The sequence below is a fragment of the Leuciscus leuciscus genome (assembly GCF_965113295.1).
Source record: "Leuciscus leuciscus genome assembly, chromosome: 22".
In the NCBI taxonomy this organism is placed as follows: domain Eukaryota; kingdom Metazoa; phylum Chordata; class Actinopteri; order Cypriniformes; family Leuciscidae; genus Leuciscus; species Leuciscus leuciscus.
The window spans coordinates 34,458,775-34,476,114 of NC_138746.1; the positions used below are offsets into that span (position 1 = coordinate 34,458,775).

General features: G+C 38.5%; 1 protein-coding gene across 2 annotated transcripts in view; it reads right to left on the minus strand.

The window, feature by feature from the left end:
- Positions 1–8,448: 8,448 nt before the first annotated feature.
- mlip (muscular LMNA-interacting protein) overlaps positions 8,449–17,340 on the minus strand; it is a 76,885-nt gene continuing 67,993 nt past the window's right edge. For both annotated transcript variants that reach the window (XM_082153890.1, XM_082153891.1), the window contains exon 12: positions 8,449–10,471. In XM_082153890.1, the coding sequence (XP_082010016.1) occupies positions 10,316–10,471 (156 nt within the window). In that variant the 3' untranslated portion in view covers positions 8,449–10,315. The remainder of the gene's footprint in view (positions 10,472–17,340) is intronic.

The following is a 17,340-nucleotide window of genomic DNA, read 5'->3' on the forward strand; positions in this document are numbered from 1 at the left end:
TAGCTTACTAAATGTACTTTAGGACTGTCTTCATAAAAGATTTTACCACATTATTCCTTCACCTTCATTTATAAACTTTGGGGATCATTATATAACATTTGAGGTATTATCCAACCAGTGTATTGCTGTAATAGGATGTAATTACATGCATGCATAGTCCCTATCTCATCATATAATTCAAATTGAAATTAATGACAATGTCAGCAATTACAGTGTGACTGTAAATTACATGGCTGACATAATTTGTGATTTAAAAAAAAAAAAAAGGTAAGGAGACGGTTGCCTTGTTTATAAAACAATCATCGTCGAAATGCAGGGAACAAACAACAACACTTGCACAACTCCGTTGATGCTCTGGAAAAACAAACTCCATCCACTGGTCCCTTAACGCTGGGTTCTTTGGGAATCTGTGCAGGGTTGTCTTGCCCTGGCAACCAAAAACACACTTCTTTGGTGACATTGTTTATTTCTTTAAGTCCTTTGACTGCAGTGCAGCCGATGACTTCCCTAAAGCCGAGCACAGCGCTTTGATAGGCGTACTGCTTTCGCTCTCTCGCTCTGGTCTACGGGTGCGCGCGCGCTCTTCCGGGAGAAGTGCCCTTAGGACCCGTATAAGGAAATTCCGCCTCATCTGACGTCACACACGCCCATACTCGAAAAAAACTTTCCGAAACTTGTGACAAACCGGAAGGAGTATTTTTGGCACAGAAATACTCCATCAAACGTACAACTTAATTTTTGAAACTTTGTCCATGTTTAGCATGGGAATCCAACTCTTTAACAGTTCTGGAAAGAAAATAAAGGATAAAAAATGAATTACTAAACAGACATTAATTAAGAAGTTCCCCATACTTTTAGAGTTTCAACTAACAACCACTATACAGCAGCGTATAAGAAATAGTGACAGCTAGTAAATCTTTGAACATGGAGTGCTAATAATAATAAAAGTAATATGTCAGGCTCACAATTTAAAAGTTGGAGAAATTGCAAATTCAATGTGCATTGTATTTAAAAAATCTTTATTGATATGCAAATAGACAATTGACATCCAGCAAAAGAAAAATGGCAAGTGATGTATGCTCTCAAATCTGTAGATGTGCCTGGATTCGTCCTGAATCCCTTCAAGAACTTGGGAGCAACTGGAGTATACACACCTTCTGTGTAGTGTAACGTGTCATAATGTAATTGTGTATAGGACAGATATACACACCTTCTGTAATGTGTAACGCGTCATAACGTAATTGTGTATAGGACAGATATACACACCTTCTGTAATGTGTAACGTGTCATAACGTAGGACAGTGAGTGAGTGAAAAAATGAGTGTGTGTGTCTGGGATGGACAGGGAGAGAGAGAGACCGCAAGTGATCAAATGTATATCTCAAAGTCTGTGTGTGCTTGATGTTGGGTGAAACCCTAAGACCCTTCAAAACCTGTGGAATAACTTTCAAGGCATATACATAACAACCAGAACCTTCTTTTTTAGCATCAATGTGTGTGTGTGTGTGTGTGTGTGTGTGTGTGTGTGTGTGTGTGTGTGTGTGTGTGTGTGTGTGTGTGTGTGTGTGTGCGTTTGATTTATATTACATTGTGGGAACCAAATGTCCCCACAAGGATAGTAAAACCTGAGATCACCTCCATTGTGGAGCGGTCCCCATGAGGGGAATGGGTAAATAAACATACTAAATTGTATTTTTTTGAAAATGTAAAAATGCAGAAAGTGTTCTGTGATGGGTAGGTTTAGGGGTAGGGTTAGTGTAAGGGGACAGAATATACAGTTTGTACTGTATAAAAACCATTAAGTCTATGGAGAGTCCCCACAAAGATAGTGAACCAGACGTGTGTGTGTGTGTGTGTGTGTGTGTGTGTGTGTGTGTGTGTGTGTGTGTGTGTGTGTGTGTGTGTGTGTGTGTGTGTGTGTGTGTGTGTGTGTGTGTGTGTGTGTGTGTATGTGTGTACACATGAGTATCAGTGTGAATGTGTGTTTGTATGATCGAAAACTACCAGAAACCTTTGTTTAGCTTCAAAAGAAGCTGATTTTCAAAGTTCTTGGAATCAACACGTGCCCTTTTTGGTGTAAAAGTCAGTCCTGCAGTGCTGAACCATCTCTCGCCGGCAGCGGAGGCTGGCAGTGCAGTGTTAAGCCTCAATGACAGGTGGCATACTGCCGGGAAAGAGTTCGGTACCTCCATTGTATCACCTGGGGACCCCAGGTAAGTCTCCAGCTGTTTGGTATTTTCTTGGGAACTGGACTGCTTGATTGCTGAAAAAAAGTCCTCCTCCGAAGAAGAAGAATGGGAGGTATCACCTTCATTCACCACAACTTTTTCCTTCAGGTGACTTTTGATATAGTCCAAGCCTATGGACTACAAAACCAAATTAGATGTCAACATTCTCTAAGATGGTTTACAACATAAGAATAATATAAGGATTACATAAATATTGTCATTTTGTTTGCACTAAGTTAGGAATACTTCAAATGCTGGACTTTTTACTATTATATGATACAGTTTTATAGGATACATTCATCACTTGTCCAGCAGGTCTTGAATTTGGGGACGAGAATGGCAGCGGCAATTAGCTCTGGATCTGTGAGCAACTGTCCGAAACGTTTTTCTACAGGACTTGGAGGAAATGCAGAGGTGCTGGAGCTTCACCTGGAGGAGTAGGGTTATTTCAGGTACCAACCATCCCATCTGCACATTGGCCTCTCCCTGAAGAACATCAAGCGCATTTGCAAATGGGCTCATGCTCTTTGTATACTCTGCCGGAAAAGCAAGCTCAACAGGAGTGAACCTGACAACAACAAATATAAGAATTTCGAAAATTTAGATAAAAGGGAGTTCCACCGTGTCACAGTTTGCAGTTATCCTCTATGATTTCAGCAGCTGTGGAAGATCTTGAGTTTTTGCTCCACAGACTTGAAGACTTGGAGAATGCTGAACGAGACAGCCGCTTGTACACTGGATTTCCATTTGCTTTCAAGACATGTTTCAGGTTGAGAGGTGGCAGGCACAACGTTGATGCTTTGGCAGCTGGTATTCCAAGCCATTATCTTCATCCAACAAACTCGACACATGTGATATCTCCCCCCTCTTCTTCTTCTTCATCACTCTCTCCTTCTCCCGTACTTGCCCTCGCACCCTGAAGTGCAGTATCTGGATTGTTATTTTTATCCATAGGCCTTTATAAAATTTTAACCATTGTCAGTTGTTGTGCAAACGATCTTTTCGCGGATGTTGCACTCCACGTGTATATCGTTGAGAGCACTAGTAAGGGCAGAAAAAGTATGTGACCCTTTTAGCTGTTTGCACGCTAGGGCAGCACAGCACCTCTGCAGAGTTGCACTATCTATCCAATGTGCAGTGACACCTATAAAACCCTGTCTGTGTGCGGTCCAGCAATCTGTGGTGGTTGCAATAAACTCAACTTTATTCAAGATCAATTTCAGATAATTTTTTATTTGTTGTGTTGCTTTCTCCACTTTGTTTCTAAGAGTGCCACGAGACATCACTGCTAGATTGGGCTGGAGAAGCAGAAGGTCTATGAACCCCTGCTGCTCAACTACACTGAGTGGGTGTAGACCTCTCATTGACAAATCAATGATTCCTTTATCCACACTGACCTGTGACACTCTCTTGGCTTCCCATAACTTTGGTTGTTTGGGTGATGGGCCTGCATCCGGGGTTGACTTTCTTTTCTGAACAACTGAAGTGAGATTTCTGTATCTCTCCCTATGATTGTGATGGGCATTTTTCAAAAATATTGCATTAGAATATTCGGGCTCATAAAAATCGAATATTAGTTTATTTAAATGACGTTTAACCAAAAAGACGTTATTTTTTAAGTTGAAGTTTTGTACGTTTTTGTCATCATTTCTGATCAAGCTTACGATTAGGCAATATACACATGAGCTTACATACAATATATATTAAAGTATATAGTATATATAGCGCCACCCAGTGAATTTAATTATAACTGCGAGTTAGTGCCTGGGATTTATCATGGACTCACATGTACGGCAACGTAATAAAATTCAAATAGTATTCGTGGTGTTTCGGTTGGCACAATTTGCAGAACATTCGCCAGGAGTCTTGATGCTCACACATCTCTCTCAGATAAGGCCATGGATGATTGGGAATGTCTTGCTGCTTGTCTGCCGAATCTCTGGGATCTCCGTTTTCTATAATGTCGCCGTCCATACTACGCGCTAACGTTACCGCCATCAAGCCGAAATGATTTGCCGCCGAATCTGTCGAGTCGTCTTGTAGTGGTGCGTTAAGTGCAACGTATATTCCCATCCAATTAGATTGAATTCGATATTGATGACGCGAAAAATAATAACGGTAACCACTGAAATTATTTTAAATTAAAGTAACGAGCCAATTTTGTAAAATGTAAGGAGTAGAAAGAGCCGATATTCGTGTTAAAAATCTAAGGAGTAAAAGTAAAAAGTCGGGACAAAAATAAATAGTAAAATAAAAATATCGGAAAAATCTACTTAAGTACAGTAACGAAGTATTTTATTTCCCATCTCTGATATTTTAAGGCCGATTTTGAGCCCGATTTGCGCCCCAAGCGATCGGGGGCGCAGCCTAATGCGAGGTTTCTCGCAACCAACTTTGTGTCCAAAAAAATCCTCAATTGTGGTGAAATGGTGTCATTACGATTATTTTACTGCTCCCGATCTCATCGTAGCCCGCATGATCATGTTTGATGTTTACGACTCTTGATCGGGCTGCCTGATACCCGCGATAGCCAATGAGAGCGAGCAAACGTCACCTACCAGATGTTGCATGCTTCTATAACTGAACTTGGCTGCCACAAACATGCCACAAAAGTGGAGTACTGAGAAAGAAGATCACCCATATTCTTTTTTCTTCTTCTTCCCGTTTACTTTAGGCGGTTCGCACCAATTTCGCGCATTACCACCACCTACTGTGAACTCGATCAAGAGACTCTAACTACTTACCCGCTTCCCATCCTCCCCTGCTCAGTAAGAATCTATGCTTCAGCCAGTGCTGCGAGTTCAGCTCCTCTGGCTTGAGGAAAAATACACACACACAAAAAATGCTCAAATCCTGTTAATTAAACCTGTATTACGTCTTTGTTCAGGGTTTAATAGGTACCTCAAATGATTATCAATCTCCTCTTCCCTCTGAACCTCTTCTAATTACTTTTCTCTGTCATCTTTGTGCGTTTCACAATACATGATTACGTGTTCTACTGTTTCACTTTCTCCACACCATTCACATCGCTTTATTAATGCGTTGACATTAATTGCATTGTTTTATTCATAGTATGTCATATTCTGAGTCTGGATAAAATGTTTTCCTCTCTTCTACTTCCACCTGAGTACCTACTTTTACCCACTTTTGGCTGTATTACATACGTCTACCTTTACTTCCTGTTTCCCACTGTTGTTGCCATCTTTGATTTATTTGTTTTTTAATTATAGCTTTAATTTCATATCTAATATATGATATTTCCATTTCTATTCTAGTGTCCTCCAGAGCTTGTTTCGTCAGGTTGTCTTCTGCTTCATTCCCTTTCACCCCCACGTGAGCTGGAACCCACATGAATATTATCCTTACACTTTTCTGCTGTAATAGATATAATTCCTGCAGAATTTCCACTACTAAATCCTGTCTCGTATCTGATTGTTGTGCTTCAATGCTCATAAGAGCAGAACTGGAGTCTGAACAAACCAACACATATTTTAATTCTCTCAGTTATCTATCTGAATGCCATCACTATTGCAATTAACTCCACTGAAAAAAAATGATAATTTATGTGAGATCCTTGCTTTTCTGGATATTAGAATTTTTGGAATGACAAAAACGCTGTGTTCACTATCTGTTTTTTTTTTATGCATCTGTATTTGTGTTTTATGCCCATACTTTAACCACAGGTATTCCCTTACCTGGATTTCCTCGAGTTCACTCTGACCTTCTTCTTGTCTCTGTTCCAGCATCTGTAAATCAACTGATGGCTGTGGCAAAATCCACAAAGAGACTGCTGGTAAAGCCACTCTTGGAGTAATACTTAACTCTTTTATAGCCAACTCCTTTACTAAATCTCCAACCCTCCATCCAAAACTGTTACATACTCCCAACACTGCTCAAGTACCATTAATGTAGGATGTGATTTGTCCTGTCCCATTAGATTTGCCCAATATACTGCAGTTAATATGTCACCTACTTCTACCTGTAGCGCTGATAGAGGCGATGACGGCAGGCATGGCGCCAGGATTCCAGGTTTGGATGGGCCAGACCAATTGTGGGTAGGCCTTAAATTAAAAACGTTATCAAATCACTGTTTAACCTAATAAAAATGACTGACTAATATACTGTTATATCTGTGCTTACATAATAGATATTTTAATAGCTTGATGCTCTTTAAATATTTTGTTGCATTGTAAAAAGTTTCGGTACATAGGACGGACCTATCCGTGATCGCTCTCCTTGGTTCTGACCAAAGAAGAGCGCTTTGGAATCTCCATTACGCATCATCCCTGGCTGTGCTTTAGCGCATCTCTCTATAGACCTAAGGCCTATAGACTGTAAAAGTGGTCAGCAATCTCATATTTTTTCCCAAAACATAGTTTAGTTCTGCTCGGATAACATGAGGCCGAATATTTCACAATTCCGTTTAATTGTTTTAAGTTTTCAACAATACAGATCAACAACACTGCCCGACAGTTTCAATCAATACTCGGGCACAGAACTTGACAAAATCATCTGTCATAAACATGCTCCAAAAGAGCAACTCGAGAGCGACTAGATGCGATCCCTAACAGTGCAAAGATGCTCAGTCACGAAATTCAGAATGACCTGTTGGAGGCTGCGTGCACTCTCCTGTTGCGACGGATTAAAGGTGAACTGCATGAGGGATCTTTCTGTGCTATTTTAGCAGACGAGTGTAAGGATGTATCTAAAAAGCAGCTGGTGGCCGTTTGCTTAAGGAAACATCCAACACTGGAATCCTGGCGCCGTGCCTGTAACAGGCAGCTATATGAATGAGTAAAAATGTCCTTACAATTCAAAAAAAAAAGAAAAGAAAGGTGAAATAGAGATTTCATAAACTAGTGATTTCGGTTGGTTTGAAAGCCACTGCATAGGCCTACGTCGCTTACCAAACGATGTATTTTTTCTGTTTAAAGTGTATTTACCCCTTCACTATTTTTCTGTAACTGTCTTTGGGACAGTTCACACAAAAATGGAAATTCAGTAATTATTTAGCCTACTCACCTTGATGTTGTTTTAAAGCCTTATTTACCTTATTTTTGAATTTATGCACATCTTGAGGCTTCCATCCAGTATTTTTATGCACAAAATTAGTTTAAAAATAGGTGAGGGGAGTTGTCCCATTTTAATAAAATTTGATATGGCATTTATTTGATATCTTTTTCTCATCTCACCTGCTCCATATCTTCCTACTCTTGATGTTTATATCAAAAACACTGGCAAAACACATGTGACGATGACACAGCATGCCGAAAGCCAGCTCAACAGCACATCTTGCCCTGGAGCGATGCTTGCTGTAGCGAGCTTCAACTATAGGGATGAATGAGTGTTGACGGTTGGGAGCAGATGAGCTGTATCAATGGCATCGTGAATTCACACATGTGTAAGACTGAAATAACTGTAAGACTTGAGAAATTAGATAAATGCCAGGCAGTCTACTTGAGGCCCTGAGAGGACAAAGGACCTCTCTGGAAATTAAAATTTGAACTCACCCTTGTGCACTATCGAGACGAAAGTCTCACTTCCGAGTCATCCTAATCTACATCCCCCACTCCTTCTCCCCCATGCGAAGACCACCAAAAACTCACCCAAGAATCTAAATGGTTTAATGTGAATGATTATCATCGAGTATTATACATGTTTGGTATCATTTGAAATGTCTCAGTGCGACTGGTACAAATGTCTCATTTCCAAATAGGTAAAACAAAAGGTAATAAGGTTTTAAGAGTTAAGAGATAACTGGCACACAAAGGAAGGTGGTCTCCTGGCAAATGGTCTCATACCCCCAAAAGGTGTAACCTCTGAATGCAAATTTCCATTGTTAGCAGATGTTTCCATGTGAAAGAGGTTCTGTCTATATAATGAAATGCAGCAAAGGGCTCTGGGCCTTTCTGTGCTTCAGATTCCTCTCAGATTCCTCTATAAGACTCTCAGCCTCATGTATTTCTTAAATGTCAGGTTTGAATCTCTTCTCTTTAATCCAGAGCTTTTGATGTTTTGTATTGATTATCTTTGAATTGATTATGTAATTGGCATGATACATTTACCTGACATAATAAATTGTTACATTTGATTATTCTAACTGACTTTGACATTATCATTAAAGAGTTAAAAAGAATAATCAAACATTCGCTCACATTTAATGATGCATAGATATCATTAAAACTTTTTCATGGAGTCAGATGAAATAACGAGAGAATACATATGAGAAAATGTATTGCATTTAATCAAAAATACTTTGCCTCGAGAAAAGACAGTAACACGTAAAGACCTTCTGTGCTGGTCGGATGCCGGACTTTGGGCCGATCGAGCACGAGCTTACACATGTAATGAAAACTTTGAAACAGAAGATGGTATACCCTCTCCTCATTCCCTGCGTTGTTGGGCACTTTTTCAACATGACAATGACTCTATATATCACATATACTAGTGTTTTACCTGACCTTAACACCACTGAGCCCCCTAAACTTACCTGTACAGATGTGTGAGACTGCAACAAAACTGATATCATGTTGACCTCCAGAAAACTACAAACTGTGAAAGTCTGGATGGTCCACAACACTTCTGGGAAAATCTACTGTAGACAGTTGAGAATGCACAGTTAGGAAACCCTATAGAGTCAGACCAGTATTGACAGGGCTGATATTGATTTTTCTCCAGGCTCCATTAATGCAGGTTTTGACAGAACTGCATATCTGCAGTAAATGGCTTACTAACAAATCAAATATCAGACCAATTCTGTGCTCTAAATGAAAATTGATTGAAAGGTAAAAAACAAAACAAAAATCATACGACACATAAGAAATGTCTTTGGGGTTTTTGCAAGCAAGGGTGATTTTGAGTTGAGTGCTTGGAGAAAGAAGCCGTAAGAAATGGATGTAAAAACCCAACGAATCTAAACCAAAAAGTAGATAGGCATGAGAATAAAATTTATGATATGAATTTTGAGTTCAAACAGTACAAAGAAATGTCTTAGACATGGCATATATTCATTATTAGCTGACTGTGTAGATGTGATGCTGACAGTAAGGCCATTTTCAGAGCAATCTCTCTTCGACTGGATGGCTGTAATTACATGTCTATTATTTAAAGTCTCTTATTCGGAGAATGTTACAAAAATGAGACACATTTCACAGCAAAATCAACAAGAAAAAAAAAAAAATAAATGTAAGCCTGTCATTCCAATAATTATTCTTAGTGTAAACATTATGTTTATACAATGTATAAACATTACATGTTTTCATAAATAATTGTAACCAGAGTTAAAATGCATTTTAATATTTGCAGACTCCTTGTTACATCTGAAATTGGTTGTTTGTCTTGAGTTTTAATGCATTAAACTTTCTAAAGGAGTAACAATGAATATATTAGTATCATAACTGTGGTTTTAATTATTAATGAGATTATTCAATGCATTATAAGGTGCATAAAAAATGCTGCATTAAAAATACCTTTATAATGCATTATATATAAAGCTTTAAGTAAAGTGTTACCGAAAAGGATAACTGAGTAAAAAAGGGTGTTTAACTCGTATTAAATTGCATCAAATATGGGAAAGATAAATAAATAAATAAATAAATAAATCAGTTACACTTTATTTTAAGGTGTCATTGTTACAATGTAATTATATATTTAAGTTCTGAGTAATATTAAGCAACTACATGTACTTACTATAGGGTTAGGGTAGGATTTGGTTGAGGGTTAGTTGCATGTAATTATGCATAATTTACAGTTAATACTATGGTAAGTACATATAATATATGCAACAAGAACACCGTAAAATAAAGTGTTACCAAAAAATCAAAATTTTCTGTTAGCAAAATATATATTTCTTTTGATTTTAAGATGAAATCTGAACTTGACATGTTCCTGATGAGGTTCTGATGGAGAGTATTGGCGTTTTGTCAATGATATCAAATTGCCTTTTGATTTAAATGTTCCACCATGAAGGGACAATTCATCTCAACTTCTTTTGTGCACCTTTAATAGTGGAATGAATGCTTGGCGTGTGTTGCACTGAACAGCCGTCTTGATGTGCGGTCACAGTCAGATCAGGCTCCGCTGTCGGCATCATATGTGCGTCTCCTGGGTGTTGATGGCGGTGGGAGGATCTTGTGTGGAGATCCTGGTCTGCGTGATCAGAGATGTCAGCCTGGTCTTACAGTCTCCTCTCCGCTCTCCACAAGCTCCTCCAGCTTCTGCTCGGGGTTCACCACCGCTGGCAAACTGAAAACACATGCACTGCTTAATCAAACAGGAGAAGAGCCTGTGTATCATCAAACCACTGAACCACAAAACCGTTTATCTTATAAAAAGAAAAGAACGCTTATATGTTTAGGATTGTGACACTAACACACCACCTATTAATAAATTAACCATGCCATAATGCAAATATTGATAAACCTGGGATGGATTTAATGAGATTGCAAATGGTAACGCCATGATACACCATGATACATGTTTCACATTGCTCATGATTCACCCGGGGTTAATCATTCATTCTGGGTGTTCATACGCTGCCATTTCACGCTAGACTCTTAAACCCTGGGTTAAAGGATTAGTTCACTTCAGAATTATAATTTCCTGATGATTTGCTCTCCCCCACGTCATCCAAGATGTTCATGTCTGTCTTTCTCCAGTCGAAAAGAAAAGAAGGTTTTTGAGGAAAACATTCCAGGATGTTTCTCCATATAGTGACTTCGGTAACACTTTATTTTGATGGTCCCTTTTGAACATTCTGTTGACTATAAGTACATTTGTAACTACATGTCAACTAAATCTCATTAGAGTATTAGTAGACTGTCTGCTTAATATCTGATAACACTTTATTGTGATGATCCTTCAACAGACATTCTACTATAAGTAACTATGCAAGTACGTCAACTTATTCTAACCCTAACCCTACCAGTCTACTAATACTCTACTAATACTCTAATGAGAGTTAGTAGACATGTAGGTGCAATGTTACTTCTAGACAACAGAATGTGTTAAAGGGACCATCAAAATAAAGTGAAACCGTGAGTTCAATGGGGGTCAACGGGTTGAAGGTCCAAATGTGAGGTTCAGTGCAGCTTCATAGAAAGTCTTTGAAACTGCAATTTGGACCTTCAACCCGTTGGACTCCATTGAAGTCACTATATGGAGAAAAATCCTGGAATGTTTTCCTCAAAAACCTTCATTTCTTTTCGACTGGAGAAAGAAAGACATGAACATCTTGGATGATGTGGGTGTGTGTAAATGTGAACTGAAGAACTACATCTTTAAGGTTCTTATTTGCGGTGTCAGTGTCATTGATTGGATGAATGCTGTAAAAGCTATTTTTACATAAAGGTTCTAGCTTTGTGCAAATACTGAATCACAGCCGATTGTTTATACAAAGCGTAGTGTTTCTGAGACTTTCCAAAGCACGTGAATGTGAGGCACGGGATTGGCTGTCGGTTGCTAGGCATCAAGCCGTAACATTATAACGGCGCATCATTTCACACTGTACAAGTTTGGCATTGCAATGCATGTTTAACAGCACAAAAGTTTCATAACCCCGGGTAAAACACGATGCTAACCCTCTTCTACATTACAAGTGTGAAACGTTCCTCTACGTGGGGTTAAAAGCAGGGTTTAGAACCATGATAACCCGAGGTTGAAGTGCAGAAAGTACTAATCGAACACAAGTACCAGTATTTACATCAAAGACTACCATGATACTACCAATATTTTTTCATTTATAAAAAAAATAAAAATCTTTTGTTAGTGATGCAAGTTTGAATCATTCACTCTATATTCTTCTTTAATAAAGGTGACAGAAAAAATAAAAATAGCAGCAGGACAATATATAATAGTCTTTCTGAAAGATTCAAGGATAAAACAGAGGAAACATTCACACAGAGAAAGAGTGTCCCTCTGATTCTGTGAAACCCCTCAGTCCGGGTGAAGAACGACACTGGACACGGCTCTCGTCGCTCGTTCTCAGCCAATCCACAAGCTCTTAATCAGCTAGTCCTCGAGAGAAGCTCAGCGCTCCAGATCTCCATCTCTAGTGGCCTGAGAATATCAGCCGTCGCCAAGAGCCTCCGCATTCAGCCCATCTCTATCACACACTCGATAATGAGAGACCTGGACATTTACATAACAGGGGACATCTTTCTATTACATGACACAGAGGCAAGATAGCTTCTTCTTTTCTTTCTTTTTTCGATCGAGAGAGTGAGAATTATCAATAGGAATAAATGCCTTTTCTCAGAAGTCCAGCTACAGGAATTATTACAGTAAAGCAAATGCAGAAACTTTTCATACACCGCAAATGTATTAAGAACCAAAACATTAAAGAGCCCATATGATGCTATTTAAAAAATAAAAAAATAAAAAAAGCATTATTATCTGTCTGGATCTACTTGAATAGGTTAACATTCTATAATATATATTAGTGGTGGGCCGTTATCGGCGTTAACGTGCTGCGTTAACGCGAGACTCTTATCGCGCGATAAAAAAATTATCGCCGTTAATCTATTCTCCAAGTTGGGTTGGGAGATGGCTCTATACTACACAAGCTATGATGACGCAATCTACCCACGGCCGCGAGGTAAACCCGGCTGCAACGCATATTCGTCGTCATCTTAAGTAAACACGGCTGAACGTGAAAGCTGGTGAAAAAGATCGGTGCAACATCCATTATTTGGACTTGGTTCGGGTTTAAGCCGTCAGACGAGCAGCAGCAATACAGAGTGTGTGGGGTAACAGTTCGGTAAGTTAACACACGACTAATCTAACACAGTCTCACCCCAAAACGTCATATACTGACGCGTCTTGACCATGCGTCAACATACGACGAAAAGGGTACCCCCTAACGTCCATGTGTGACGATTCGGGTTATGGGTAGGTTTAGGTATGCGTTATGGTACCGCTAGGAGGCGCTGCTGGTGCGCTTCTGTCTGCGTCTCATATTGACGTTATAGGGGTACCCTTTTCGTCGTATGTTGACGCATGGTCAAGACGCGTCAGTATATGACGTTTTGGGGTGATACCGGGCTGACTAATCCGTTCTACCACCTCAAATTCAAAACGAAACATGATATCACTGAATACCAGCGCGCGCGTATTATTCCCATTCCAATATATCTTAGTGGTGTAGCACATAATCTCAATTTTAAGAATCATTGTTGTGTTTCTTTTTAACTGAAAAGACATCAGTTAGACAATATTCTAATTTTAAATTTGGGGTTTCATAAGCTCCAAGCCATAATAAACATTAGACCTGCTTAAGTCTCTGCAGCTAGTGTACTTAAATTTTATTTATCTGCAAAATGATGTTGTATACTTACAGTTTTGCACAATATATGTTCTCAAAACTACATACACCCTTTAAAAAAAAAACATTTAGCAGTTTAGCATGGGTCTGTGTAATCTGTTCTGAAATGGTTTTATTATAATATACTGTATATCGTTATCGCAAGAGGCTGCAATGTATATCACAATATAGATTTTAGGCCATATCGCCCATCCCTAATTGATAGCCTATAGTAGTTGATAATAACATAGGCCTACCTAATGTTGCCTACGGACGGTAACAGTACAGTAGTAACCTTTTACAGTCTATGAGTAGAACAGCTTTCTCAAGCAGTTTGTGATGCATTTTGGAAACAGGAGATGAGCCCCTGGTCTAATGCGCCACCTGGCTTGAGAAACCCGTTCTCAAAGACTTACTTTTATAGTCATTATTTGGGTAGCACACATATTCTGAATGCCTTCGGCAGAATTCAAATGAGCCATTTTAATCTAGATTAATCTAGATTAATTTCAAAATTAATCTAGATTAAAAAAATTAATCTATGCCCACCTCTAATATATATATAAAAAAAAAAAAAAAATTTGAACAAACTATACATTTTTGGAGCACCTCAATTTACAGTCTGTCTGAAATACTCTGAGTTCTGGCCCCTCCGGCAACACTCTCTGTGAAGTCCATGCTTATAATGAAGTATAGCTCCATTTATATTTATTTATTTATAAGTAAGTATTAGTATATTTATAAAGACTCATTTAGACCTATACTGCATAATAGCAGCCGCCAAAATTATATTATTTTTATGATTATTATAAGTCATGCATTTGCTTTTTCAGTGGGCAAGGTTTTTCGATCAAATTCAGTTCTCTAATCTAATATTCATGAGTTATTCTTGAATATTGTTCACCTACTTCCAGTGTCTAAATGGATATCTGATAGGCTATCAATCACTCTTCTCCTTACCTATCCATCGTATCCCTCATTACAGCTACCACTTCACCAGCTGTTTATCAGACTTTATCAGCCACATGTCATCCAGGCCATCAGTCAGGTGTAATGAGATCACATCTCAACCTCAGAGCCCTACAGGGAGTCAGAGAGGGCTCTGATACTGGGAGCTTTTCATGACACATTTACAATCACATATTGATTTCTCTGTGTGTCATAATGACAGCGTTGTGAGCACAGAAATATCATCATAAAGACATCAAAAATCTATGAAAAAGCAAAAATATGACAGTCAAATGTCACTGAACCCTGATATGAAATAATAATAAGGAAATAATCTTCTTGAATATGGCAACGTATCATTTCATTTGTACGTATCACCGCAGTTCTGAATTGAAATGTCTGGTTAGTGGCGGTTAGTAAAAGTCAAGTTACCTTTATTTTTACAGTGCTTTTTACAATACAGAGTGTTTCAAAGACGCTTTACAGTGATAACAGGAAAATAATGCAACAAAGTTTGTTTCTAGAAGAAAATAGCGTCATAGTCCAGATTAAGTAAGTTCAGTGATGGTTCATTTTTGTTGTAAAAATGATATTAATTTAGTTCATTTATATATATATATATAGTCGTTCTGGAGAAAACGGTGATGTCATCGTCCAGCTCAGTTCAGTTCTCATATAATGGTGTCAATGCAAGATTGATTTGGCACGGTCTAGTTCTTTTCTCTTTACCTCTTTCTTTTGTGAACCTTTTCCTTGGTTATGATTTGTATAAGTTGTACATTTATGTAAATAAGTATCTTGGGGTATTCTTTTCATCTCGTTTCTCTCTGTAATAAATGATCACCTTAACTAAATTAGACTGGTTTGTGTGAGATGTTTTCCAGTACATGATGTTGCACGCCGCCTTCTCCCTAGACTCAAAAAGTTTGTAACACAGATCAATATTATTGTTGAATATTAAATGTCCCCAACTAAGCAAGCCGAAAGCCGAAAGCCGAAGGCGACAGTGGAAAGGAAGCAAAACTCCATCAGGAGACAGAAATGTAGAAAAACCCATGTGAGAACCCAGACTCAGTCGCTCAGTTCTCCTCTGGCCAACGAGTGAACACTGTATGATTATGATTCAGGGCATTACAGGTCAGAAGTCACACTCCTAAAAGATTAATACTCCATTTTAAAGTAACATACACCGACACTAAACCCTAAACCTACCTGACGGTGTAAACAAAAGCAACTGTGACATAAAAACACAGCCATGTCATTTTAGCTTGTTTTTGAACTTTTATCGTGATTCGTCTTTCAAGGGATTCACATCCGATCTCTCCACATCACAAGTATTATTCTGTCCCAGCTGAGCTCTCCAGCAAGCTTATTACATCAGTAAAACCAACATATGGAGCTGGTTAAATGATGCAAACTCCAAAATATATTCGTTTACATGTCATGCACTATGGTAAAAAGTGTATTGAGGTCATCATAACATAATTGTGCAAGGAGCCACGTGAAAACAAGTCTTTATTAATCCATAATCTGCCCCTGTAATCATAATTGTGTGTGAAAACCATTAAAAGAGCTTGCTGGTTCACTGCCTAGTGTTCATTTCTGTTGAAAACTGCAGTGATATGTACATACTATTACGTTTTTTGTGTTTTCAAAAACTTTTGCCACAGGTTTGTTTTTCCAATGAGCTTGAGTTGCCTTTTCAGGAAATGGAAAAACTGTATTTTAAAAATAATTAACGACAACGTTGATATTGTGGATTTATATATGGTCAGACACTTGTGTGTCATTTTACCAAAATCAAGCTCAAGTAACGCTGAAGAGAGCTTTCTACTGACTCTGATAAACACCAGGAGAAAGATGATCCCTGATCTCCTGCGGGAACATGAGGACTGTGTGTGTGAACAGAGCAATAAACCACATAATGCAGTGCAGAGCCAAACCATGTGACCTCAGACGTGTTTGAGAAGTCAAGTGTCTCGGTGGAAGAGCGGAGTAACATCTCACAGCAAGAACTGACCAATCTGGAGCGGTCCACGAGGATGAGATGCACTGAAGAAGTGCTGGGTATGGAAGCTTGTTTCCGCCACAGAATAAAACGTTTTAAAAGATAATTGAAACTTTTTATTTTACAATTGCGAGACAACTCGCAAATAAAAGACAATTCTGACTTTATAACTCGCAATTGTGACTTTATCCCACGTAATTCTGAGATAAAAACTAGAGAATTGCGAGATGTAAACTTGCAATTGAGAGAGAAAAAAAAATCTGAATTGCTGTGAGATGAAAAGTCGTGATTACTGTTTTTATTTTGTATTCAGTGTTCAAGCTTCCATAACTGGTGGACTCACAAGATACACTTTTAACTTTCAACTGTTTCCCCCGCTTTGTTCAGGGACTCCATTTCTGTTTGTCAAATATCTGTTAAATTTGTTCAGTTTATGTCTCATTTGTTGAATCTTTTTTTGTTCATACAAATATTTACACATTAAAGCGGTCGTATAATGCCATTTTCACAAGATGTAAAATAAGTCTATGATGTCCCCAGAGTGTGTATGTGAAGATTTAGCTCAAAATACCCCACATATATTTTGATATAGCATGTTAAAATTGTCACTTTTTGAGGGTGAGCAAAAACACACCGTTTTGTGTCTGTTCCTTTAAATGCAAATGAGCTGCTGCTCCCGGTACAGGGGGCGGAGCTTCAACAGCTTGCACTCACACAGACATGCACTGGAAATTTCTAAAACTTTTAGCCTTTTATGTTCAAACCATTCAGACAATGATAGAGAGACTCAAGAAGAAGTGACAACATGTAGAAGCAACAGGACATTTCTGAATGGTTAGTTGATGAATTTATGTAGCT